Source organism: Drosophila busckii, chromosome 3R, assembly GCF_011750605.1.
Source record: "Drosophila busckii strain San Diego stock center, stock number 13000-0081.31 chromosome 3R, ASM1175060v1, whole genome shotgun sequence".
In the NCBI taxonomy this organism is placed as follows: Eukaryota; Metazoa; Arthropoda; class Insecta; order Diptera; family Drosophilidae; genus Drosophila; species Drosophila busckii.
Window position 1 is genome coordinate 7,427,306 of NC_046607.1, and position 25,698 is coordinate 7,453,003.

The window sequence follows — 25,698 nt, forward strand, 5'->3', positions numbered from 1 at the left end:
GGTGTAGTCTGTTAGTGAAGACTCGTCGCTTCACTTCACTTTGACTACGAGTCTCGCTGCTCGCTCTCTTATCAAGGCAGCCATTGTCATTTATTTCAATTTTTGCATCTTGTGCTCTTCCGGGCGCAAATTGCTGGCAATCAAACAAACCAGAAAATTTGTTCAAGTGGCTGCCACAAGACGTTGCAAAGTACATGCGAATGTTAAAATGAATAATTATGCATTTGTTACTCACTCACTTCACTGGCAGCTCAGACTTGTTATATGTGCTTAACATTTGTTTGTGGCTTAATTAAAATTAGCCCAAAGCAACAAACACATGCAGACATTAAACATTTGTAGGGTCAATGATCGGCGCATGTCCTTGCTGTTTGTTTGGACTGACAGCAAAAAGAAAAATGTAATTTTCAATTTGCTAAAGTTTGTTGTGTAGGTGTCTTTAGATTTCAGGCACAGGCACAGGCACAGGATACTGTCGACGCCGACACACACATACACACACACACAGATTGTGGCAACAGAGATTAGCGAAGCCCAAAAGCAGGCAACGGCATTGAAATGTTGTTGAACTCGTTTGTTGAATTGTTGTTAACTGATTAGCCAACGGGCTGTGTGGCTTGTTTCATGCATTTCATATTTATATTGACTTTATGTCAGACAAACACACACACACATGCATACACGCATACCTGTCTGCTGTTGTGTGTGTGTGTGTGTTGAGGCAGATCTGGGCGCGCTAATTACATCAACAAATGCGCTCGGCGCATTAAACAAATTTAAAAATCATTGACTTTTAATGTTAACGAGCACTCAGCATATGTATGTATGTGTTTGTATGTATGTGTACATAAAAATGTACTTGTTTAACCTAAAAAAAAGCAAAGCAACAACAGCAACAGCAGCAGCTGCCCACACAAGCAATTTGCATTGCCAGCAACAACAATTAAGCATTTGTTTACAAACAGCAACAATAGCGCAAAAACAACAACAATTGCTGAGGCTGTGCAATAAAATCAGTTTATGCGGCACTTTTTTTTTTTTATTTTACAGTTGCTTATAGAGCTTACGACAATTAATACTCACACCCACAGCCATATAACAAAAGCAACAACAACAGCAACAACAAAATTAAACGCCGTCTGGCAATTTTTATAATTTAATTTCAATTTAATTATATGCAATTAAAAGTATCAATGCTGTCGTTAAGAATTATTTTATTCAAAAACTAACTATTAGTTTATATTCTTGATTATTTTTACAATTTTTTGTATAAGAATTAACGTTCATACATTCAGTTTGATATGTGAGTTCATTTCACTCGTTACTTATCGATAATTCTATAATAATAATTATCATAATTTCAATTCCATATTTAACTGCTTATTGTGCTTATAATAATTTTATAGTAGCTAAAATGCTTTGATTATATTCCTGATGATTTCCACAATTTTAATGCCTAACGCTAGTGACTTATTTTCTTAACATAAGCTATCACTCGTTACTTGTTATTTATCGATAACTATATATTAATAATTATCATAATTATATTTTAGCTATATATATTATTTTGTTACTTTTGTATATTTTATAAATTTCTCTGCGCCTGCAGTTAATTGAAAATTTTTAGGCACGGCCTGACAAAACTTTATTTATGTTGCATTGTTGCTGGCAGCAGCTGCTGCTGTTGCTGCTGCTGCTGTTGTTGTTGCTGTTGCAATTGCTGAGCCCCAGTGAACCGCGACGGTTTGCAATTTTTCAAGTTAACGCTTCATTTGGCGGCAAGTGAAATTGGCCCCATTGAGAAGTTGAGAGAAGTGGGCAGAGAGTCATAAAAAGCGTTTCTGAGCTGCAAAAACATTTTATATTATTGCTTGGCGCGTTTGCAAGCGAAATTTATATGAATGTTCATTAAAATGAATATTGTTTATTGCTTAATTTGGCATGCATAAGCGCAGTGTGTGCTGATTCTTTATATAAATTACGATTATTTTGTTAAACTCAGTGCCGTTTTGGCTGTTTGCTTGCAACTTGAGCAGCGAGCAGCGAAGCAGACAAAGTCAACAAACTTTTCAAACACAAAAATTCATTTCAGAGCGTGTGCATTGTTTTTTACCTTTTGTTGTTGTAGCAGAAGCAGCAATTGAAGCTGAGACTGCGTCTCGGACTTATTTTGTATGACAGCTGACTGACATAATGTCTGCCGAGTTGCAATCATAATGACGATGATTGTAATAATGATGATGATGATTGTTGTTGTTGTTGTTGATGATGCTCAAGTGTCAACTGTCTGACAGCACTCCCAAGTGCTGCTCATGAAGATCGCTGCTTATAAGCACAATGCTGTCGATGTGGAACTGTCAGTGCTCAGCTCTCTTACTGCTAATGAACGACCCCATGGAATAGCGAACTGATTGTGAGTAGAGAGGCCCAATTGTGTGAGATATATATGGATATCAAACCATAACTTCCAAACTGAGCTGCTGCTGTGTTTGTCTGCTTAAGATTTAATTTAATTAACGTGCAGGCTTTTTGTTTAATCGTTAGCCTATTAGCATTTATGTTTATAATTTAATTAAATGCTTTAGCATTCATTTCATTTAGTGTTAGATTTATGCTTAACAACTTTATGCATTAGTTTTGTTTTAATTAAAGCCGATGACATAATCTCGTCATTAGAGCCACACACCATCCCCTCTTGTTCAACTTGTTGTTGTTGCAAACTCAAACTATTGTGCCACACAATAAATCTAATAAATGTACAAATAATGTTTCGATTCAAGGCAACGTCAAACTATGCGGCACATTTAACTGCGAGTAGCACATTTAATTTTTATGCGCCTTGTATTTGTTCACTTTGACTTTGATTTATACGAGTTTTGTTTTTGTAACATTTTCTTTAGTTTTTTTTAATTACGTTGCTCGCTCAGCATATGGACAAGTCTAGTTCGCATGCCTTGAGACTTGGGGGCGTCAATTTGGGTTTGGGTGGCTGCTGCGTATTTCATTATTATTATGCTCATAAGTTTATGTGCATTAATGAAAAAAAATTGCTTAAAGTTTACAGCAAATTAAATGCAAATTGCAAATTGCAAATTGCGCATTGAGGTCAGCCTGTCGCCTTCAAAGTGTCCTTAGCAGCAGCTGTAGTTAGTTACTACTGTATATTGGTCTTTTTTTTTGGCGCTTAGTTTCAGCTGCCAGGAAGAGCCAGTCGAGCAAGTCATTCAGCTGTTTGCCCATTAACTTTTCTTACTTTCGGCTCACTCATCATCCTGTTCGTTCCTGGCAGTTCATTGCACCCAGGACGAAAGCAAACAACCGCAGGGCAAGCAACAAAAAATACAAAAACACTTTAATTACAGCCAATCATTTATCATAAAATGAAAATGCCATTCACAATATGCGAGAGCGCCATAAATAAGCTGCAGCCACTGCACTTAACTCTAGAGCGCAGAGTATGAGCAGCCAGCCAGCCAAGGACTCATGCTGCAGGATAAGCTGCGCAACTTGCACTCATATGACCAAAGCGAAGCCCCAAGCGAACCACCAAAAGAGAAACCAAATTTAAGTTATAGAAAAATTACCTTTGATACCAAACTGGCAATATTCATTTTTATACACTGACATTTTTGTTTTATGTTTATGTCGAAATTTCAGAACGATTGGAAAATTAACTTAGAAATTATTTAGATTGTCAATATTCAATATTTTTTAATAGTTTTCCATCATATGCAAGCATTTTGAAACATATCACAGTTAATATCGGTATATAGGAAATTATTGGCAGCCCTTTGGAGTTTTAAATCCAATCGAATTGATATACATATAGTTCCTTTGCTTTAGTTTAGCTATATATGTAAGATTAATTCAGTTAAATCATAAAATGTTATAAGTAATGCGAGTAATTAGTAAATAAATTAATAACATATAGCAACTTTCAAAAATAACTTAACGACTTTTGGGCAACATTAAAATAAAACACTTTCGCCGCTTTAACTTTCATTTAAGACTGATGATACTTTTGATCTTCATAGGAGTGGTTAAGTAATCGATAGTTGTAGGGATGTCGCCCTGCATCAGCTATCAACTGTTGCTCTATTACATATATTCAAGAAAATTATACTATCAATAATTAGTTATCGAAGGCTTGAAAACAAGTCTCTTTCGAAAAATTTCTACCTCTCTTGTCTTATAGACATCCAAGTCAGAAGACTTGGGAGTAGCTCACAATGAATTTTGTAAAAGTTATAAGAGTGAAAAAGAAGAGGAAGAGGAAGAGGAAGGTGTAGAGCACAACTTCTATTCATGTCTTGCACTTAGGAGAAGATGGAGCGTGTTTTTCAATAATCTATTGAAGATTTTCTGAAATAAGTAGTGCCAACTAAATTCCTTCTTATTTTTCAATAATCTATTGCAGCTTTTCGAAACGTGAATTAAGCAAATTCTCAAATAAGTAGTGTCAACTAAGTTTCTGCTTCAATAGACTAAGCTAGAGATTGCAACACAGCACAGCACCAGCTGCTTATCTAACCAACGCTCAAAGATATTTGAAATTTGCATTTACTCTCACATTTTAATTATAAACCAAAAGCGCAGCTGACTGATGCACATCTAATGGACTGTGTGCGACATTTAATCAACAGCAGCATAGACGAGAGCGCATGTTTTCCTTATGTGTCGCATAATCCGACGACGACGATAATGGAAAACTGCTTTGATCCAATGCAATGTCTTTTATGGACAATTTGTATGCGTCGTGCCCTTTGGCAGCGCAAGCTGCTTCAGCTTCAGCTGGAGCTTGTCTGTCTGCCATCGATGCACGAAATTACCAATTTCTGGTCATAAAATGAAAGAGAGAACAAGTTGGGCGCCATTAAGCTCTAGTCGGGCTGGTAGCATAATGCGCTTTAAGCTTATTTTATTATGGCCCATTATGAATGAAGCAGAGAGAGAGAGAGAGAGAGTTAAGCTAGTGGCTGCTTTTTCAATTTCTTATAATTTTGCTGCCGTCTACAAAGTTGGCAATTAAGGCAAAAAAAAGAAAAGAAAACTTTTGCATAAACACATTTGCGGGCTGTGTGGCTTGGCTGCAGCTGTGGTCAGCGCAGTGACCCTGTTTGGGTTTAGTCGAGCACCTGTGCCAATCAATTTGTTGGTCAGACCAACTTAAAAGTCAACAACAATGGCAGCAATAGAATTTCTAATAATATGCCAGAGTCAGAGTCGGAGTCGGAGTCGAGTTTTATTGCCTGCAAGGACTTAAGGCATGCTGCTATTTATTGTCTGCCGGTTCAGACACCTTTATATTAAATTGTGTCTACGCCAAATGAAATGCCATAAAATGTGCGTTAAAGCTTACGGCGGGCGTTTCGATTTTTTTCCCACGCATATATTGCCAAATGCTTGGGATGTGTCCTTCGTTTAAATAATATATATGTATAAGTGCGTCAGACTTTTGGGAGCGAGCTGCTGCTGCTGTCTGCGTGCCGCACATTCGCCAAATGCCTCCCGGCGGAGTTGGCGCAAGGACAAGGTCAAAGCACCCGGCAAAAAAGCAAAAAATAAGCGGGCAGGGGGCGCTACACAGTTTATTAACATTTTACGCAACCCAAATGGTTCCCTACGCAACACGCACACACACATAAAAGCCGAGTCAAGCAGCGCCTACGCCAAGGGCCAAGTGCAAGGACATGTTGGGCTGAAATATTCTCACGGCCATGACCATGGCTTGGCTGCTTGGCTCACTGTCACGGCCAGGGCCATGAGCAGCAAAGCCGGCCGGCTCTGCAAAAAGCTTTCTCCCTACGCTAGGCGCCTGCGCCGACTCACGCGCTCGCTCTCTCGCTCGTCTCGGGTTTAATGTCCTTTGCAGCCAGCGCCGGCATGTAGATACATTTGCCTGGCCCCACCCCCCAGCCCAGCTCCCTCTGTAGGCTGCACGTGTTTTTGTCTAAATCGAGAAAGTTGCCGACAGACAAACAAACAAACCAACAGCTAATCTAGCCATGACTAATGTGCCTTGTTGTTGCCCGTCGATTTTAACTTTTTATAGCCTAGCATACTTTATGGCGCGGCTGCATGGAAATACCCATGACAGCCCAAAATATTGCAGTTCGCGCTAATTTGCCTCACGGTCATTATCATCAACGCAAAGATTTCTCACATGCAACAAATGTGCGCTTGCCTTGCCCCTTTTGCTTTTGTCTAATGATTAATGCACAGTTGCAATTTCTTTCATTTTTCTCGTCATCAGCATTTTAATTTTGTTTAATGAAAAATTGCAAACGGTTTTTTCTTCTTTTTCATTTATGATGATTTTTTAATGTCTCTTGGCAACGAAATTAAAAGCTCTTAGCTGAGTCGCGTTGCAGTCATTTAATTGCCACAAGTAAAAGTGAGAGTTGCGCCCCGTCTGGCGATTAATGATGATGCCCCCCACCTCCCAGTCGTTGACGCTGCCGCAGACGTTGCATGTTGCATAGAACTCTCAGTGCTGCGACTCTCGTTGCTCGTGGCATGATTAATGGTTGGGTGACGTCATGTGAACACACTTGCGGCTTTTGTGTGTGTGTGTGTGTGGCATGCTACATGTAAATAAACATAATTTTTCACACCAAAAACAGAATCAAAAGCAAGAAAAATAATCAAGAAAAATGTCAATTTTACATTCTGCTGTCCACTGTCGCTTTTTCTTCTTTTCATGAACTGTCATAGAATTTTGTCTTAAATTTTGAAAATTAATGATGTTTTTTTTTTTGCAACGCGTGGCGCAAAGTTTTGGCGCATTTTATGCATTTTTTAATTCAAATTTTGTTAAAACATTAATCATGTTTTATTTAACATTAACTATAAATGTTTTATACAACTTTAATGCGCTTTATTTACGCTTCAATTTACTCATGCGTGCGCCTTTCAGTGCTTCAAGCAATTTCCACTTGAGCGAAGGGCGTCGTCGTCGTCGTCTGCATTTGCTTTGATGCATTAATTTCTTACCTTGTACCTGTGTCTGTGTCTGGCTCTGGCTCTGGCTCTGCTTGTTGCCATTGCTGCTGGCAGATGCATTCATCATGAATGAAATGCTGTCAACGCCTGCCAAAGCAAACCGAAAAGGCGTTAGCCTGTAAACTATGAGATACAGATACAACTAACAGATACTTAGAATACAACAAGGCGGCAAAACGAACTTACAAACTGCAAATGGCATAGAAGGGTTGGAAATTAAATATGATTTGCTTTGACACTTGCTTGTGCTTTCTACGCCCAAGAGATGCAGCTCGAATTTTCCAAAACAGCTATTTTATTATTTATGCATATTTTTTGAACAATTTATTCTCTATAATTGAATTGAAGAATTGAATTCATTGCTGGAAAGTGAGCATATTTTTTAAATTTATTTTTGCAATTTTAACAAGCAATTTCAATATATATATAAATATACATAATGTAGTATATATAAATATAAATTGTTTTTATTTTTATATTTTTATACATGTTTTTTGTAAATATAAAGTCTTAGCAACGTATAAAAATTCAAGACTTTTTTTTATTTATTTATTATTACTTGTTTAATATGTTCTTGCTTATTATTTGTATTCATATAAAAATTAAGTAAATTATAATTTTCAAAACAGTGATTTCTCTTATTAGGCATATTCCTTATGTAGTATTCTTAAAAAAATTGCAAGTCAATGGAAGCAATATGTGTTCACTATATCTCATAAATTCATTGCTAGACTTCAAGTTTATTTTCATATTATATTTTTGGCATATAATCGAAAAATTTCATTTATAACATTTTTTTAATTTTTTTGTAATTCATTTTAATATGCTAGAATCTATAAAATATAAAAAATAATATTCTACAGTCTAAAAAAAATTCAAGAAATTGGTTTTTAGTATTTTCATAATTTAATAATCTATATTTTTGCTTTAAAGTAAATATATTATAATTATTTTTTTTTGTTTATACTTATTATTAGTTCAAATTTCAAGCCACTAATTTACTTATATAAAGAAAAATTAAAAACTACTATGTATAATATATTTTATTACTATATATATATATTTCAATTTTTTTTGTTTATAACTTCATATACTTGAAATACACTTCATAGCGATATTTATCGTTTCACTTAGCTGCACGCTCAGCGTGCTTAGCTCTTGGCCTTTTTGTGGGCCCAGCCTCATGTTAAGTCTGTGTTGTGTGTATTTCGTATTTTGAATTTGTTTGCCATTTTGGCATGTTTGTGCTTTTATCCTGGCGTCGACGGCTCCTTGATACTCACTTCAATTGCCATTTAGAGAGGCAACTTCACTCAGAGCAGTCAAGAACTTGAGCTTGAGTTGAGCTTGAGCTGTAGGCGGGGGCAGGCCGCGGGTTCGTTGGCTTAGCACGTGCAAAGCGCGCAGAAAAAGGTGATTCAACTGCCATTCATCATACGCAGTGTGGTGCGAGTAAACAGCCAAAAATTGAGGAGTTTGCTGCACATGTTTAATGCCGACTGCTCAAAATGCACAACAGGCAGCCAAGACAACATTTTGTTACGCTTCGACGAGCAGTAAATGCGACAAGGTAACATTTTTTTTTGCTCTTTAGCTACGACCACATGCTGGTAGCTTTAGTTTGCTATCTTGCTACAATTTAGTGGCACTTCCTTTGCAGCAATGTCGCCGGTCCGTCGGTCAGCAACAACAGCAAGAGCTTGAAGCACTGTTAGGTAGGTTCATTGCTCGTTAAGTTATTGTCACCTTTTTACTTATGGCCCACGCTTCGAGTCGAGTCGAGTGTTGTCTGCACAGGACATGGCCATAGACTTGCCACTTGGCACTGCCAATTGCTTGTTAGTTTTTTTTTTTTTTTTTTGCTGCCTGTCAATGTGCAAAAAAGAAAATTTGCAGTTGATGTCGCGACGCTGATAACACAAAAAAGAATCGAAGCGAACTTCAATATGTTGCAAATAAATTTCGGCAACTTTGTTGTCTGCACTTCCTGCACAACATTTGATGTAATTGTTTAAGTAAAAGTATTTAAGCTGCAAGTTAAACACAACTAATTCGCTTAGTTGTTAACTTTGGCTGCTTGCCAAACTAATTAAACTTGTTAGCGTAGCAGCTACTTAAGCTTAAAGTTTAAATCAATTGCCAAACGTTGCTCATTCATAACTTCAAGTGCATTCAACGTTTTTGTTGTTGCTGCTCAATAATAAATGTGCGGGATTTGTCAGGATTATTTGTTGCAAGCGCGTGTGGTCGCCACTTGAGTTGCTGCTGCACCTGACGCGGCGCTGCTGCGGCTGCATGATGAAGTGGGCAGCAGCCATGTGGCAAGCCAGCAAATTAATTAAAGTCGCTTGCACTTAAAGCTGCTGCCGTCTTGGGCTGCCACGCCCACTTAAGGCAGCAGCTCGCATGTCTGGCTGCTTCGTTTTCTACACATGTCTATGGCATTTTTATGGCAAACTTTTTATTTGCACCTCATAAAAATGGCAAATGCGCTGCGTTGTATGCAACACTGCGCAGCAGACATATCACACACACACATGTGTGCTTGTATGTGTGTGTGTGTGTGCGTGTCTTGTCTGCCCGCAAATGTGATATTTATGATGTTGCACGGACAATGGCTGTCAAGTCCTTTTAATGGCAAAAATGCTGCTGGGGCTTTAGTTTCGCTTTTTATACACTTTGAGTCCTAATAAAAAATGGAAAAGGGTATGCTGTAGTTGTGCAAACAGACAGCAGTAGGCGTGGCAGACGCCATAAAATATATTTATGCTGCATTAGCTTAAAAACTGAGAGGTTTGAGGTATTTGCGGCTGTATGAGCGCCAAGAACTCAGCGACTATAAGCACTAGAGTAGCCAAATTTGCTATGTAGCTGCTCATAGATGCGCCCTAGCATCTTTTTATATTTGCTGCCTGCTCATGTTAGCACAAAACGAAATAAACAATAATTTAGTAGTCAAAGTGTATGCCAGACTTTGCAGCTCCAATTTTTGTTGCATGCTAGTCTGCGCTTAAGTAACTTTCATAGCAAAACTTTCACTAGCAGACAGTGCTGACCCTTTGTGTAATTAAATTTGCAAATTAAAACTGACGCATTTAATTGTTATTAATTTATTATGTTTGCTTCTTTAATTGCAGGTGAGCTACGACTATATACAATATACATATGAGTGAGCGGTAAGCTTTAAATTTTAGCCAATGACTCAATTTTTGGGGGCAGACAGTTGCTGCCACCTTTATGGGCGGCACGTTGCGCACATTCAAATGTTTTATGCGACTAATAGTGTCACTCGAACGAACTTAAACCAAAGTCGCTGCATTTTGTTGCATTTTTTATTAACAACGCATAAATGCGCTTAATAAACACGTTGCAAGTTGCAAGTTGCACGTTGCACGTTGCATGCAGTAAAAAAAGTTACGCTGCGTTAAGCAGCAGCGCATCAACTGCTTAAACGTAGCAAAGTTTATTAGTTTAGCTGCGCATTGCTCATACGCAGCGTTGGCTGTCGTTGCTTTTATGTTGGTAGCTTTTATTAGCAAAGCAACAACAACAAAAGCAGCGCACGAAAATTTGTGTTGCGTATTTCTTTTATTAAGGCATTGGCAAATTTTTTATTGCTGTTGCAACTTTTATGCGCAGCCAACACTCAATTGAGTTGTTGCCGCTTGAGGTGGCAGCAGCAGCAGCAGCAGCTGTAAACTCTAAACTGCTGATGAACTAAACAAAAGGTGAACAAACTGCTACACTATCAATGTGTGCGTGTGCGTGTGTGTGTGTGTGTGTGTTTCTTTCTATAGCTACGCCTGATTGTGATCTATTGCCATTTAGTGTCGACATCAATGCATTTGCGTCTTTATAGTTTTAACTACTTTTTGTGTGTTTTCATAACGGCTTATCTGCGGTTGTCTACACCCGGACGAGTCCTTTATAAAAATGTCACATCAATTTTTCAACGGCTTGACGAGCAACACTCTCAACTCCGATTGCTGCGCATTAAAGCCAACTGCGCATTTTGTTCCGCATACAGATTCGACGCAATTCACAATTGCGCAGGTTTCACTCGCTTGACATCCTTATCCTTATGCCTCGCCTCCTGGGGCAATACGAACTTTTATTTTGTGCGTACGCAAATCAACTTGAAAGTCAGCTGAACAATAGAAAAAGCCAAAGCGAAGTCCTTTCACGTTTGCTTAAACCTTTTGTTTCTTGAATTTCAGACCAGTTTTTTATGCAGACACACGAGCCATAGAAATCCTAGCAGCAGTAAATAATAACATAAAGACAAAATAAACTACTTGAAGCATAGCCAAGAATGTTGGGGTTTATTTTTATGAATTGTTGTTTAGCAAAAGTTATGTTCATAATTAATTTATAAGCTTTTGTTTTTGAAAGTCTGCGGCGTTGCCCATACAGTAAGCATTTTAAAAATATTAATACGATGCAGAAGTGTCATAGAAAAAGTATAACTGTTAATAAATTAATAATTTGTTTATTTTTAAAAAGCATTTTATATTAAAAATTACAAATAATAACAAAACCTGTTGAAAATAATAAGAAAAACAACAAATTTAAAATAAACTAAGTGCTGCCAAAGCTAAATTCAATTATTTTAAATAAACTATAATAATCGTACTCACTAAGTAATTGCTCCAAAGTAAAATAAATAATTTGTAATGATTATTATGATAAATCATTTAAAAGTTATGCTGAAAAATTAACTAAATCAAAAGATTAAGCAGTTGTGTGATAAGCGCAAAATGCTAAATTCGATTTTAATGAAGTGAAAATATGCTGAAGCACAATATTTAATTGCCTATGATGTTTTTATGTTCTGCATAATTTTATTTTAATTGCATGCATATAGCAAAATGTAAGTTAAAATTATAAATAATTGTATTGATTCAAAGGTTGCAACATCAGAATATTGAAACTTGAATTGTATAGAATGTCAACTGGCATGGGTATTGATATGATTGGTAATTAGTAGATTATTTTTTTCAAAATTGGGGGTTGAGCTGTCTGTCTGTCTGTCCGTCCATTTGTCTGTGTGCAATCAACCCTTTGCGACGAGTTTGTTGCAAGAGTTGCAAGATGCATTTTCTGTGTGTGTGTGTGTGTGTGCGCTCAGCTGTAACAAATTGTTGCTGTTTTGCGTTTGCTAATTTGTGCAGCGCATTTTAATTGCCACTTAAAGGATGTGCAGCGGGGCAAGGATGTGCATGCGGCATGCGGCGCTGCTTTTTGTATAATTGCAAAGCTTTGGCGCATGTCCGTCGCATATACTGAAAATTTGCTGCTGCAATTATTTGCATAAGCACAGACAGAGAGAGAGAGAGAGAGAGAGAGAGAGAAAGAGAGAGTGAGAGAGTGGGCTGGGATTAGCCGCCGCTATGCGCCTGACTGCACTTTGTGTGTTTCTCTCTTTTTGTTTTCTGCTCTCTGCTTTTTTTTTGGCCGCAAGCTGTCTGCTCTGGCTGGTTTGGCAATTTAAATAAATTTTGCTTGCATTGCTACAAAAATTATGAATTTAAATGTTGCTGCTGATAAATCGCAGACATTGTGTTCACTTGAATTTACTTCAAGCCAGACCAAAACAAAAACAAGCCAAGGCTGCTCTGCTTTGTCTGCTGTCCATTCTCTTGATGGCTGATAAAATGCGTTTTGTGCTTTTTGATGCAAAACGACAAGGATAAGCAAAAGGACTCAAAGCTTGTGTCTGCCTTGGCTCTTAAAGCGAGACAAAATGCATTTAAATTAAGCAGCAGTTAGTCGGGGCTTAATTGCCAAGCAGCGAGCGCCATGTAATTAAAAATATTTTATACTCAACATATTTCACTTGCACTCATTGCCATTTGGCGCAGCTTTGCATATTAAGTGCTCCCAACAGTGAAAATTATGCTGCTTAAGCTCGCAAATTTACATCAATTATGCATTTTATTTTGTTTCAATTTAAGCGTTTTTATGATACAGCACAAACGAAATTTAATTAATTTTAAGCCCATTTCGGGCGTCTCGGCAAAGGGTTGAGACTCATAACTTGCATTTATGTCGCTCCAGAAGTGAGTCATATATCTTGTAAAGCGGATTAAGCGGAGTCCACTCCAGAAATTGCTCGCCCGGCATTAAACTGAACTCTTGAGAAATCACTGAGCTACGCTAATGGCAACGCGGGCACTCTCTTCAAGCCCAAAGTATTGTTTAGCGAGGGGTTGTTGCTATTATTAAAAAAATAGATTTATAATTGAGCTTAACATGCATTTAAAGCCCAAGCTCATATATTTAAATTTTGTCTGTTTTCTTAGAAAAATGCTATTTATGGCATATTTTTAATCCACAGCAAGTTCTGCGGCAGTTTTTTATGCACAGTAGTGGACAAAACAATGAGCACAGCTTGAAAAGACAATTTTACATACTTTGGTTTAGTTTTTTTTACTTGAGGTTATAAAAACTTATGAATTTTTGAATCTAATAATGTCTATGATATTAAAAAGAAATTTAATTATTTTATATAATTTAATTAAAAATATTTGGGGACAAAAAATGTTTTGTATTAAACTTTGTTCTTAAAAAAATTCAACGTTTTTGTTTTCTGAGTTTTAAGGCCGAATCCATAGCTGTTAAATAATAATTGGAAATACTGAATAAATTCCAATTATTTTTAAAGTTGGTCTACAATTACAATTCTTTAAAATTCCTAAATTAAAAAAATAGCAGAATTTTTGTTTTGTGAGCTTTAAGACCAATATGGTCTTAGCTGTTAAATAATAGTTAGTGCTTGTAATCATTACTAGCTCGACTTTTATTGTTTTTAAGCTGAATACTGATTGAATTAAAATTATTTTCAATTATTAAATCAAAAATTAAGAAATAATGCGTTTATAATTGAGATTATCAACAAATAGTGTATATAAATGGAAATTGAGTAGTTAAATTTAACCTATTGTATTTATGTATTTAGTATAAATTTAATTTAATTCAAATTTTATTTTAATTTTACTTAATTGAAAGCGAACGAAGCAATGCTTGATTTATTCGCTTATTTTATATAAGTGTTTGCATTATTTTGTACGCTACTGTAGTTTGCCAAGCACTTTTGATCATCTTTTTACAAACAAAAGCGTTCAAGTAAAAAGAAGCAACGAAGCAAATGCCAATATATAAAAACTATTATTGGAACAATAAGCAAAAGGCTATAGCTTTTGTCTTTGCGCCCTTGTCATTGCCGCGACTACCTGAAGGCGAATTAGAAGCTGAAGAAAAGAAGAATCTCTCGCTCTCTCTCGATCTCTCGATCTGTGCGGCTATTGTTCATGCTGAGCGATCCTTTGCGTGACGGCATTATTTTTTTGAAGAGGGTACGACTGCGCATTGTGCGAGAGTCTCAGCTTACCCCAGAGCAGCAACAACAACAACAACAACAACAACAACAACAACAACAACAATTGACAATAGCCTAACCGCAGTTGCTCTTATCAGATTACATAATGTGACATAATTAATTTCGAAATAAACGCGGCTTTCTCCAGCGCTTGAGCTACTGTCTCCCAAGTTAGTGTGCATGTGTGTGTGTGTTTATTGTTAACTTGGTTAAGGGGCTCAACTGTGTTTGCATGTTCATATTAATCAAAATTAGGGCATCAATCGCACGCAGTTTCTGGCTAATCTTTGCTGTTAGACTTGTAACTTGCTTACATGTGTGTGTGTGTGTTTGACTATCACAACTAAGAAAATCGTAGTTACTTACACTTCCAACTAAACGCGTTACAACTGCTTAAACCAATTTGGTGCCGCAGTCGGCTTAAGATATAAATAATCCAGCCCGGGCATAATTTTCAAGCTGTCGGCGCATAAATCAAGCAATTGCCCAAGCATATATACTATATATACATATATGTTATGTTAGCTGTATCTATATGGAAATCTCTGTGTCTGTCTGATCGCGTTGTTGTTGCCTTTGTAATAATTTTATTTATCACCGAAATTGTATCGTCTGCTCTGTGGCAGAGACAATGAGACATTAACCCAAAAAACAAAAATGTAGAATCAGCCAAAAGTAATTTGTTAAAAAGCATAAAAAACAGCATTTTTTTGTTGTTGTTTTTTTTTTTCATTTGTGTGTGTGTGTGTGGCATGGCAGTAACGCATTAGGGAAATGCACAGGAAAAACGCGCTTTGTTGTTGGAAAATTTATATGTAAATTTGTTGTTTGTTGCTTTTGTGGCTTGGCATCCGCTGCTGCTAATAACGCGTATATATAACGTTTGCATAAATGTATTGTCTTCAACAAATGACGTCAGAGTAATTGATATAAATTTACTATCTCGCATATTTATAATTATTTTAAAGCCAAGAAAATCGCGACCCAATTCAATAAATAAATATTATATATGGGGGTCTCAATAGATGTGTAGCTTAAGTTACGATAAAATATGAACACACACACACGATTGTATGTACAGTGAGACAAAAAAGTATTAACCAGAGCATGCATTTGTTTCATTTAATACCAAAACAAATAATTAAAAATGTAATTAAATTATATTATATTATCTTATTTTATTTTGAAAAACAAGATATTTTTTTTATTTAAAGAGCTAACAATTAGCGATGAAAAATCAAGATAAAAAATTTGTGTTCTATTTGAATTATTGGAATAATAAAAAAAATATTCTGTTCCCAAAAATCATTTTTAATATACAATAAAATATCAATACACCAAACTAATCGAATAATTACAATTTAAAATTGTACTAAAGTAAATTTTATATCTTTCAATTCTATTATATTTCAAACGTCTATTTCTTAAGCTATAAAAATGAATATGACTATGAAAATTCTGAGTTTAGAATTAAAAGAATAATTTGTTCAATATTTGCTGATGCTTAAGAAAATGAATTAAAACGAAATATTAGGGAACAATGCCAAGACTAATTTCTGCTGCAATTACAATACAATTGAGCCAATAGTTTTGCAGCTCACTGTATGTTCAATAGTTAGCGCAATCATTGTGTGTAGGCTGGCATTTTATTTCAAGGATGTAGACATCGTAAAATGCCATACAATATTTTAAGCCATAAAAAAATAAGTGAACAAATTGCTTTCAAGCACAAGTTAATCAGCCAAGCGAGCTGGCGATAAAACAGCATTAGACATATAATATTTATTATTAGAGAATCTAAAACTACAAGTGGCGGCCTGCTCTATGCTGCAGGACGTGACATATGCATAAATATATGAGGCTATGGCTATGTTTAAAATAAAAAAAGCAAAGCTATAAACCCTGTCTGGGTCAGATTTAAGTATGTCGACGCGTCAGTTTACAAACTGCAACTGAAATATGCACTTGTATAATTGTATTATAATAATTATTAATATATTTGTTTTTATGCTCATTGTGTTGTGTGTGTTTGGAAAATGTTTTGCATTTGCTATGCAAATTTTATGTAAACAAAAGCGCAAACTGGAGGGCAGCCAGTCAGCGTGTTGAATATGAGTTCATCGCTCCAAATCAATGCTATAGCCACAATCGTTCAGGTAGCAACTACAACAAACTGTAAACTGCAGCAAGCAATGCACGACGCGCTGCGTGAAGTGGGCTGGGGGTTGGGGTTGGGCAACGAGGCCGCCAAACACACACAGCTTGTCAACAATTTGCGCGCTATATATTACTATATATATATCTGTAGCGAAATGCAAATCAGTTATCAATTAAAACTTACACATTTATTGTTGTAAGTTTTGCTTACACTCGACGCTGTCATTTTGGCAGCTCTCTGAGTTAATTGACACTTTGCTTTGGTATTGATCTTTCAACTTGCAACAGTCTGTGTGTGTGTGTGTGTTTAACTGGGGCAGGTTACACATTGATTGCATCGATGTATCAATTGCATATGCAATTTGTTGCAACTCTATTATGTTTTCATCATTGATTGATTTACAGCCAGCATTGAAAACTTTATCGTGATTTATGCCTAATTATTATTATTGAATGTGACTGCAACATTAACATTGATTTAATTGCAGCAAGTAAAAGCCAATTATTAGCTTAAACTAAAGTTTTTATTGTTATGAAATGCATTTTTGTGTTTTGTTTATAGAACGTGAGTAGTTCATGTTTTATTTACAAGCGTGTGCTAATTTTTTATAACACGCTGCGAAAATTATGGCAAACATACAAATCGCTATTAAAAGTGAAGGACGCTAGTAACATTTTAATTATGATTTGTAGAATTCGCATAATGTGCAAAATTTACAACAAGATTTGTTTGTTTATAAACATGTGAAGTGTTTAGTGAGCTGAGTCAATGATTAGATCAAAGTTTGTAGAACAATATAAAATACAATCGAATGCGCTTTCGTACTTTTATTAAGAACTGCACTAAATTTAATATTAAAAATAAATATAAATTAAATTTTTAAACGCAACAAGCAACCCTGCACTAATTTATCGATAACAAGCAGCATGATCGAACAGCGTTTGTTAGCTTGATTAATAGGTTGCTAAAATTATAGTAAAAAATAAATCAAAGTGTATCAAAATATCAGAATATATCAAAAGATAGTATCGATATTTAGTTTTGATAGAAAGATTTGACAGGTTGCTAAAATTATAATAAAAAATAAATATTAAATATCAAAATGTATCAAAATATCAGATTGATTCAAAAGATAATAACGATATTTATATTTGATAGAAATATTTGACAGGTTCCTAAAATTATAATAAAAAATAAATATTAAATATCAAAGTGTATCAAAATATCAGAATGATTCAAAAGATAATATCGATTTTTTTATTTGATAGAAAAGATCACGATAATAAAATTATTTTAAGCAGACACTAGCGATAATTTGATATTATTTAATCTCTCGTTTGTCATTTAACATTCAAACATCAAGCCAGCGCCTAATTATAAAAATTTGTAGTAGCAAAAACAATGAAGGCAGCAACAAGTGCTGCAAAAAGTAATAACAATAATAAAACATAAACAAAAATGACAACGTTTGCTGGTAATTAGTCAAATTCGCTTGCGGCCAAACAATAGAAAAAAAAATGAAAAGCAACAACAACAAACAAATAATGAATTTCATTAGATGATTTGTTAACATGCCTTTGCGGATTCGCTGCTGCTGCTCTAACGGCCAAAATTGAGGGCCGCCCACGTCAGCGTCGCGCAACGAGCGTTCAACGTGCCACGTAGCAAGGTTGCTGGGCCAGGGGGGGAGCGTTGTGCTGGCAGCTGTGAGGGCGAGTGCAATGCACGACGACGCGACTAAAAACGTCAAATGAAAAAAAAATTGCAATGAGCGCGACGCGGCAGCAGCAGAGGAAACAAAAACTACAGCGCCAACAGTTTAAAGTTTTTTTTTTTTCGTTTTGTTTTTGTTGTAAAACAAAATGAAATTGTTACGCGCATTACGACAATATGCGAGCAGCGCAGTCGACGGCAGCAGCAGCAGCAGCAGCGAGCTAGCTAGACAGATAGACAGACAGTCAACGCCACAGCCCAATGGCAAAAAGTGTGCGATAGGTCGGGTACGTGTTTTGCTATACAAATGCCGGGGTATGCGCGACTTGTGGGTGGAATATGTAACATGTGCTATATTTAATTATTAATATACAAGAATTATATGATTATCTAAACTAGCTCAATTTATATAAAATTGCAGTTTATTTTTTGTACTATTAATGCTAATATTTCATATGCAATATTTAGTATTTTCTAATACTATATTATATAATTATTTATTTCAAAAACACAAATATTCAAAGAAACCTAACCAATTAAAATTCTTTTGCTAATATTTGCATTTAAAATTAAAAATAATAAATTAATAATAAATTAAATTAATAAGTTTTATTCTATTATGTACTGATATTTTATGTATTAATTAATTTTACTTAATTCTATAAAACTCAATTGCTGAACATTATTCGTGAGCAATAAAAAATAAAAGTAATAACGTCCGAATTAGCTGAAACAGCTTAAAAAATAATTGAAAAAAAAAAATTTAAAACAATGCAATACATTTTATGTTAGCAACTAATTATAGAAAGTAGTTTTAAATTCGATTTTCGTGCCTAGCAAATATCAAATAAGAGCCCTGAGGCAAAATGACTATAGCTTAGTGTTATCAAAGTTTTTATTCAACTCATTATAAAACTCAATAGTTCATTACGACTGCTGTGTATCATTTTTATTTTTTTTAAAATTATTTAAATTTAATTTTGAATAGTTTTTAAAGTGCATTGCACTTTTTATTGAAATTGCATACAGAATGAACTGCCCTGCATTCATTATAATAATATACCTGATTGATCAGCAGCTCTAGAGTATTATGTATAACTATTTAGCTGCATAGCTATCTATCTATCTATTGTTGTTGTTGCTGCTGTTACAGCTGTGTGTTTGCTAATTGTTTGCATTTGGCTGCCGCTTGCCGTTTGCTGCTGCTTGCAATTTGCATGTGTCGCGAGTTTATTGACCGCCGCAGCGTGGGCAGCAGCAGCAAAACTATTTATAGATAAGCAACAACAACAACAAAAGCAAAGCAGAAAAATGTGGCAAGAGTGCCAAGAAACGTTGCGCAAGCAGCCAGCCCATGACGGATGAACATGAATGATTGGTGTATAGTAGCAGTGGGGGGGGGGGGAGGAGGAGCTTGGGCCGAGGGAGAGCGAGAGCGCAACATACTTAGAGTAAAGCGGGAGTAACGTTTGAGACGGCAATTAGTTTTCATTGCCTGGCAACAAGTTGTGGTTCGCTCGAAAGAAAACGAAAAGCAGATGTTGGGGCTTGACCCACCGGATGTATGAGCGAATGTAGCTCCCGCCCATCCAACCCCCCCGCGAGTGCAATCATAGCGCAAATGAAGCAAACATTTGCTGTTAACAACTTAATGCGCTCGATGGCGTCGCCACGCTGATTATGCGCCTCAATCAACAGTAACAACAACTGCAGCAACAACAACAACAACAACAACTGCACTTCATAATATTTGTTGCCTTTTTTTGCTTTGCTCTGCTCGCTATCTGAGTTGTTTCATTTTTTTATTTCACTTTTAATGCAATTAAGTTGGCACTCGGTCTGTCCGTCCGTCTGTCTGTCCGTCTGTCTATAAGCAGACATTGCCGTCTTTGTCATTGTCGCCAACGACTGTCAACCTGCCGCTGCTGAGTCTCTCGACTCTTTTTGCTTTATGGTCAGCTAATGCGGTTTTTATCTGTTTTTCTTGGCCAAGATTTATTTTATTGTTATTGGCAAAGAGGCTCTGTAAACAGTTGTGTGAGCATTGAAAGTTCAGTCGTATACACATATATATGCGGATATATATACGTTTGTCTGTTTGCCATTAAAGCGTGATTAATGCTGTTTATTTCACTTGAAGTTATTAGCTAAATGTGTTAATTATGAGTACCAAGTGCGATTAGCCAGCCAAAGAGAATGGGAATGAGCATGAGCATGAGCTGCAGCTGTGTGGCAGGAAGAAGAAGAGCACAACATATACGCCCACAATTTAGCAAGTCCTGCAAATTACACTAGTCAGCTAAGTGTAACTATAACAAAAATATAAGCATGATAACTAAACTAGAGAACATTTATTTTCCATTTCATTCCAATCGAAGAGCTTCTTAATTTTGTTTAAATTTAATTTGGTTTAAATTGTTGTTTAAATTTCTTTTTAATTCCAACGTAAAATATTTTATTTTTTCAAGTAACAATTACCAAATTATTTATGCTGGTTAAGTCTCTAACTGAAAGCTTTGAAATATATGCACAAGATCTGATCTGTGCCATAGAAAATTCATTACTGAATGTTTTCTACTGAAATATTATTTTACACAAAGTGAAGTATTTAATTTGTATAAAATGCTAGTTCGAATTAAATTGTTAAATTTAGTGTTGTAAATTTTAAATCATTTTACATACAATTTATTTTTTTAAGCATAAGCTGATATTTAAATGTAAATTCAAAGCAATCGAACTAAAAATATTTAACTGCTCTGCTGGTTTTTAATGCTTTAAGATATTAGATTAAGATATTGTTTTAAGTTAAAATCAGCTAAAATATGTAAAATGAAATAGATTTTTTATGTTAATTCTGACATGCTTGAATTTTAAGCGGCTGATGATATCATAAATTTATAAAAATGGATAAATTTGATTTTCACACGTTTCTCTCACCAAACATGTGCAAAACCAATAACAATTAAGAATGAAAAATGCATAATTGAATTATTTGTTTAGCTCAAAACGTTGCTTATAATATTTAATATTACAGTCTATGCTAAAATTGAATGTCAGTTGACACCCACAATGACGTGCAGTAAATTTATTTTTTTTGGTGCGTTGCGTACTTGAAAAATTGCAAATGTGTCGTCTGGCGGCAGATAATTAGCACGTTGTCGCTTGTGCGGTGGTGGGCGTGGCAATTGCGGCGCATAAACTGCTGCATAATTAGAGGCGCCGTAGCTGCGAATATTGAGTGACAAACGTGTGGCAAGCTGACCTCAACGCTATTCAATTCAATTAACTCACACCTACGCACATGTCTGTGTATTTATCAGCTTTACATGTGTGTGCGTGTCGCTGTCTGTGCATAAATTTCTTGCCACTCCGACTAGGTCAATGTCGTCGTCAAATGTCACTCAACGCTAATTTAGACATAAGCTTGAGGCTTTGGGCCATAAAACCTGCGGCTGCTTTATGAGCCCAGCTGATCGGCTTAGCTTGTTGTTGGGGCTATGTAAATAATTTATATGCCCCAGTCAACATATTTACGACTCCAACTCCAATCAATTGACTGTGATCAGCAGCAGCAGCGGCAGCAACTTGGTCCACAACTCTCCTGCGTGCTGTTGGCCTGGCCAGCTGTTTGGCTATCTGGCCAAGCATCTTTTTGACCATAAGTGCGCCGGCTCGGCAGCCGCGCGTCTGTCTGTGTGTTTGTCAAATTGATTGCAAAATAAATTGCTGGTGCTTTTGTATTTGGTTGCAGCAATTGTGTGTCTTGGCCATATTAATGAGAATGAGAGAGTGAGAGATGATGCATGCAACCAACCATCTGTCGTTTTATCTACAATAATTTAATGCTAAATTATAGACTTGACAAATGCGTAAAGCCAGCAAAGTGAGCAGTTGACATAATTGCAGATTTTAATAATAAGCCTAAGTCTCTGAGAGAGTTGGCTAATATACCAGGGCTGCTAAAAACAGAATTATGAATTATGAAAAGTTGCAGCAACATAAAATATAAAATAAAATTAAATTAATTCAAAATTATTTATATAATATAAATGAAAAGTATAAGCTTATCGATACAATTTTTTTGCAATTGTTAACTGACTGTTATCGATAAAACTTATGCTTGTATAATATTGAAAATTTGAATTTTTATTTTTAATTTGTATATAATAAAAAGCATAAAAATACATTTAAATCTAATTTCGTATTTAAGAGCTAAAATTTTATATAAGTTACAAGCTTAAGCTTATGGCTGATATCGATAAATCTTATGACTGATATGGATTAAACTTTATTTTATATATTTTTTTTTACTTTGTATTGAAAACATTTAAATCGAATTTTGTATTTAAAAGTTAAAACTTCATAAGCTAAAGCTGATATCGATAACTCTTATGTTTGAAACTTTTGACTTATAACGATAGAACTTAAGTTTATAATATAACTAAATTGGAATTTTTATTTTTTGCTTTATAATAAAAAAAGCGATTATAAATACTTAAATTTAATTTCATATTTAAAAACTAATTCTAAATAATTTTATTTCATTGCAGGTAAGTTCACATGACTCAGCTCGGACTACAAACTGTTGTGAGTACATTGGAGCTATCGAAACTATCAGGCTGACTTGCATTTATAGATATTTGTATATAGTATAAAGCTTTGTTGTAGACCAAACCAGTTTGACTACGACTATTTTTTATTAGTCTATGGCGTCTCTATGGTCGCATCTGTGGCAATTTGCATATTAGGCGCACAGCTGTTAATTACTAACGGTAACGGAGCGGACCGATTAGACCTTCAAGCGATTGGAGATCAAACAAGGCGACAACAAATCTCGAGACAAATTATGAATTTATAAGCTTAAACTATATATTGACGAGCTGAGTAGGCGCAGTTTGCTTTATGACAAAAGCCGAGGGCATTTCCGCTAACGAAATCAATTAAGAAATCAAAGTCCCGCACGCCCCCCTTCGCTGACATTTTACATAACGGGGCGACGCCAACGCGTTGGCAATTTTCGAGTTTGCACAAACCACCAACGCAACAATTGCAACCGTAAGCGCTTTGCATGTTGCAACATGCGTTGCAGACGTTTATAAACTAGCAAGTAGCATGTATTAAATCTTTTGGGGGAGTGCCAATGCGCTCTCTAGCGTTTGCGCTGGCTGCAGCTGCTAAAATTGATTTGTTGTGGCAATAAAATCAGGCGCTCAATCAAGCGTGCGATCTCGCTTAGCAGCGATGCTGCCAGCAGATAAAAATATGTTGCTCAACATTGTCAGCAACATGAGTTTGCACTTAAAATTCTTTGCTGCTGCTGCTGCTGTTGCTGTTGGCCACATGTTGCTGCAACATTTGGCAAATCAAACGAAAGCGTGTGTCATAATTGCCAAAGAGAGTACGTGCCAAACGGCACAGCGTATGTCGCCAGCAACAACAACAACTACAACAACAACTGCAATTGCAACTGCGCTGCTGGCGTCGGCTGTTGTCGTTTGGCCGCCATCGCAATCTAATGTCAGATAGTTTTGCGGTCGCTCACCCGCCTCGTTGCCTCGCTCGGCAATTGCACAAGTGTGCGTGTGCATGTGTGTGCGTGTGTGTGTGTTTGTAAAAAATAGAAATAGCACAACAGCGCGCACGCACACTTTGAATTTTGCAATTAGTTTTGTGCGCTGATGATGATGAATGCAAATTAGAGAAGATTTCTTTTAAATAGAAAGAACGAGAATCATCAACATCGAATAAGCCTACAAAACAAAGTGTAAATAATTGAGAATACAACAAATTAATTGCGCAAATTCTTAGCGTTTGTAATTGCAATTAAAAGCAATTGAAGTAAAGCTAAAAATAAATTAAATATTTTCTATTTTGTTTGATTATGATTGAATTTATTGCGACTATGCTAACTAATTGAAAATAATTTTTTAAAGTATTATTATCAATTTTATTTTTGCTTAATTGTGCTAATTCTTGATTATTTTATCACATATATAAATATAATATATGTCAAGCTTAAACTTGCAATCAAAAAATCATTTATTAGTATCATTTCATAGAAATTGAAAATACTTTAGCTGAGCCTTACAATAATTTGCTGCTAAATTCGTTTTAAAAATTCAGCATATAATTATAAAATATAAATAAATATGCTACGAATTGAATATAACAAATTGAATAAAACAAAAAAATATATAATTGGCGACTTAAGCAAAGTTCGATTTATTTGTTATAATAAATTGTAACTAAAAATAGTTCAGATTATTTTTCAAGCATATTCTTAATGCTACTTGCTGCTAAATTCGTTTTAAAAATCCAGCATAAATTTATAAAATATAAATAAATATGCTAGGTATCGAATATGACAAATTAATTGTGCGATTTAATTGTAATCATAATAAATTGTAACTAAAAATAATTCAGTTTAATTCCTTAAACATATTCTTAATGCTATTTGCTGCTAAATTCGTTTGATACGCATTTGAATTAATTAAATAACATTAATTTGCTTGCTTGGCAGCAAGTAGCAAATAGTTAATGTGTCTGCCACATGAGCCGCAACATTTGTTGACATCTGCCGCAGCGCTGTCAATCAATCTACAATATAAGAGTCGCTGCTGCTGCTAAAACAAACAAAATAACGCAACAAGTAAAGATGGCTGCCATATGTTTTGCTTTGACAAGTTGTCTGCATCCCCCCGCACCCCGCACCATACAGTCCAAGCACTCAAAACATGCTAAATATGTAATTTTCCACAAAAAGCACAAAATAAACATAAAAAACAAAAACTGTAGGCAGCAGAGAAAAATGTCAGGCCACACAATTTGTTGCTCAATGCTTTGTTCTTGTTTTTGTTGTTGTTGCTGCTTTTGGTAATTATTGCTATTGCTGAGAACTGGGCAACAATGTTGCTGCAAATGCCAAACAGAGCGCCATTAAAATGGCAACAACAACAACAACAACAGCAACACTTTTGCATCCAATTTCAGCAGCTCTAAAAATGTTTATTACTTTCCGTTTGCTTGGGACGTTGGACTCTCTGCCTACACTAACCTATGACAAGAATTAGCAAAGCAAACAGCAACAACAAAAGCGAATAAAAAAAATTATACAAACCAGAATGTGAAATAAGCATGAAAATAGCAAAAAAGCAAAACATGTGCGCGCTCTCTTGCTACAGCTGCTGAGAGAGAGAGAGAGAGAGAGCGCAGCTCGCAGCTCTTGCGCTCAGCGCGCTCTTGAGCGATTTACATGTGCAGCCGCAAAGTAGGCAATTCAAATTTTAATTAATTAATTGCTGGCACAACAATCAAAAATTACAAACTGCAGCTGCATTTTTTTTTATGACTGATGCTTTTTTATAGCTTTTGGCCATATTGAGCGCTTGGGATTGCTTAACAAATTGTCTTGGCAATTGGCAACATTTGCACGTTGAATGGTTTGTTG

General features: G+C 35.6%; 1 protein-coding gene across 2 annotated transcripts in view; it reads left to right on the forward strand.

The window, feature by feature from the left end:
• Positions 1-25,698, forward strand: part of LOC108603618 (headcase protein) — an 80,335-nt gene that overhangs the window by 36,166 nt on the left and 18,471 nt on the right. Inside the window, exon 3 of one of the 2 annotated variants that reach the window (XM_017992568.1) lies at positions 22,802-22,921. The exons of the other annotated variant lie outside the window; for it this stretch is intronic. Within the exon in view, the coding sequence (XP_017848057.1) occupies positions 22,802-22,906 (105 nt within the window). The 3' untranslated portion in view covers positions 22,907-22,921. Of the gene's footprint in view, positions 1-22,801; positions 22,922-25,698 lie in introns of those variants that run through there. 2 annotated transcript variants of the gene reach the window in all.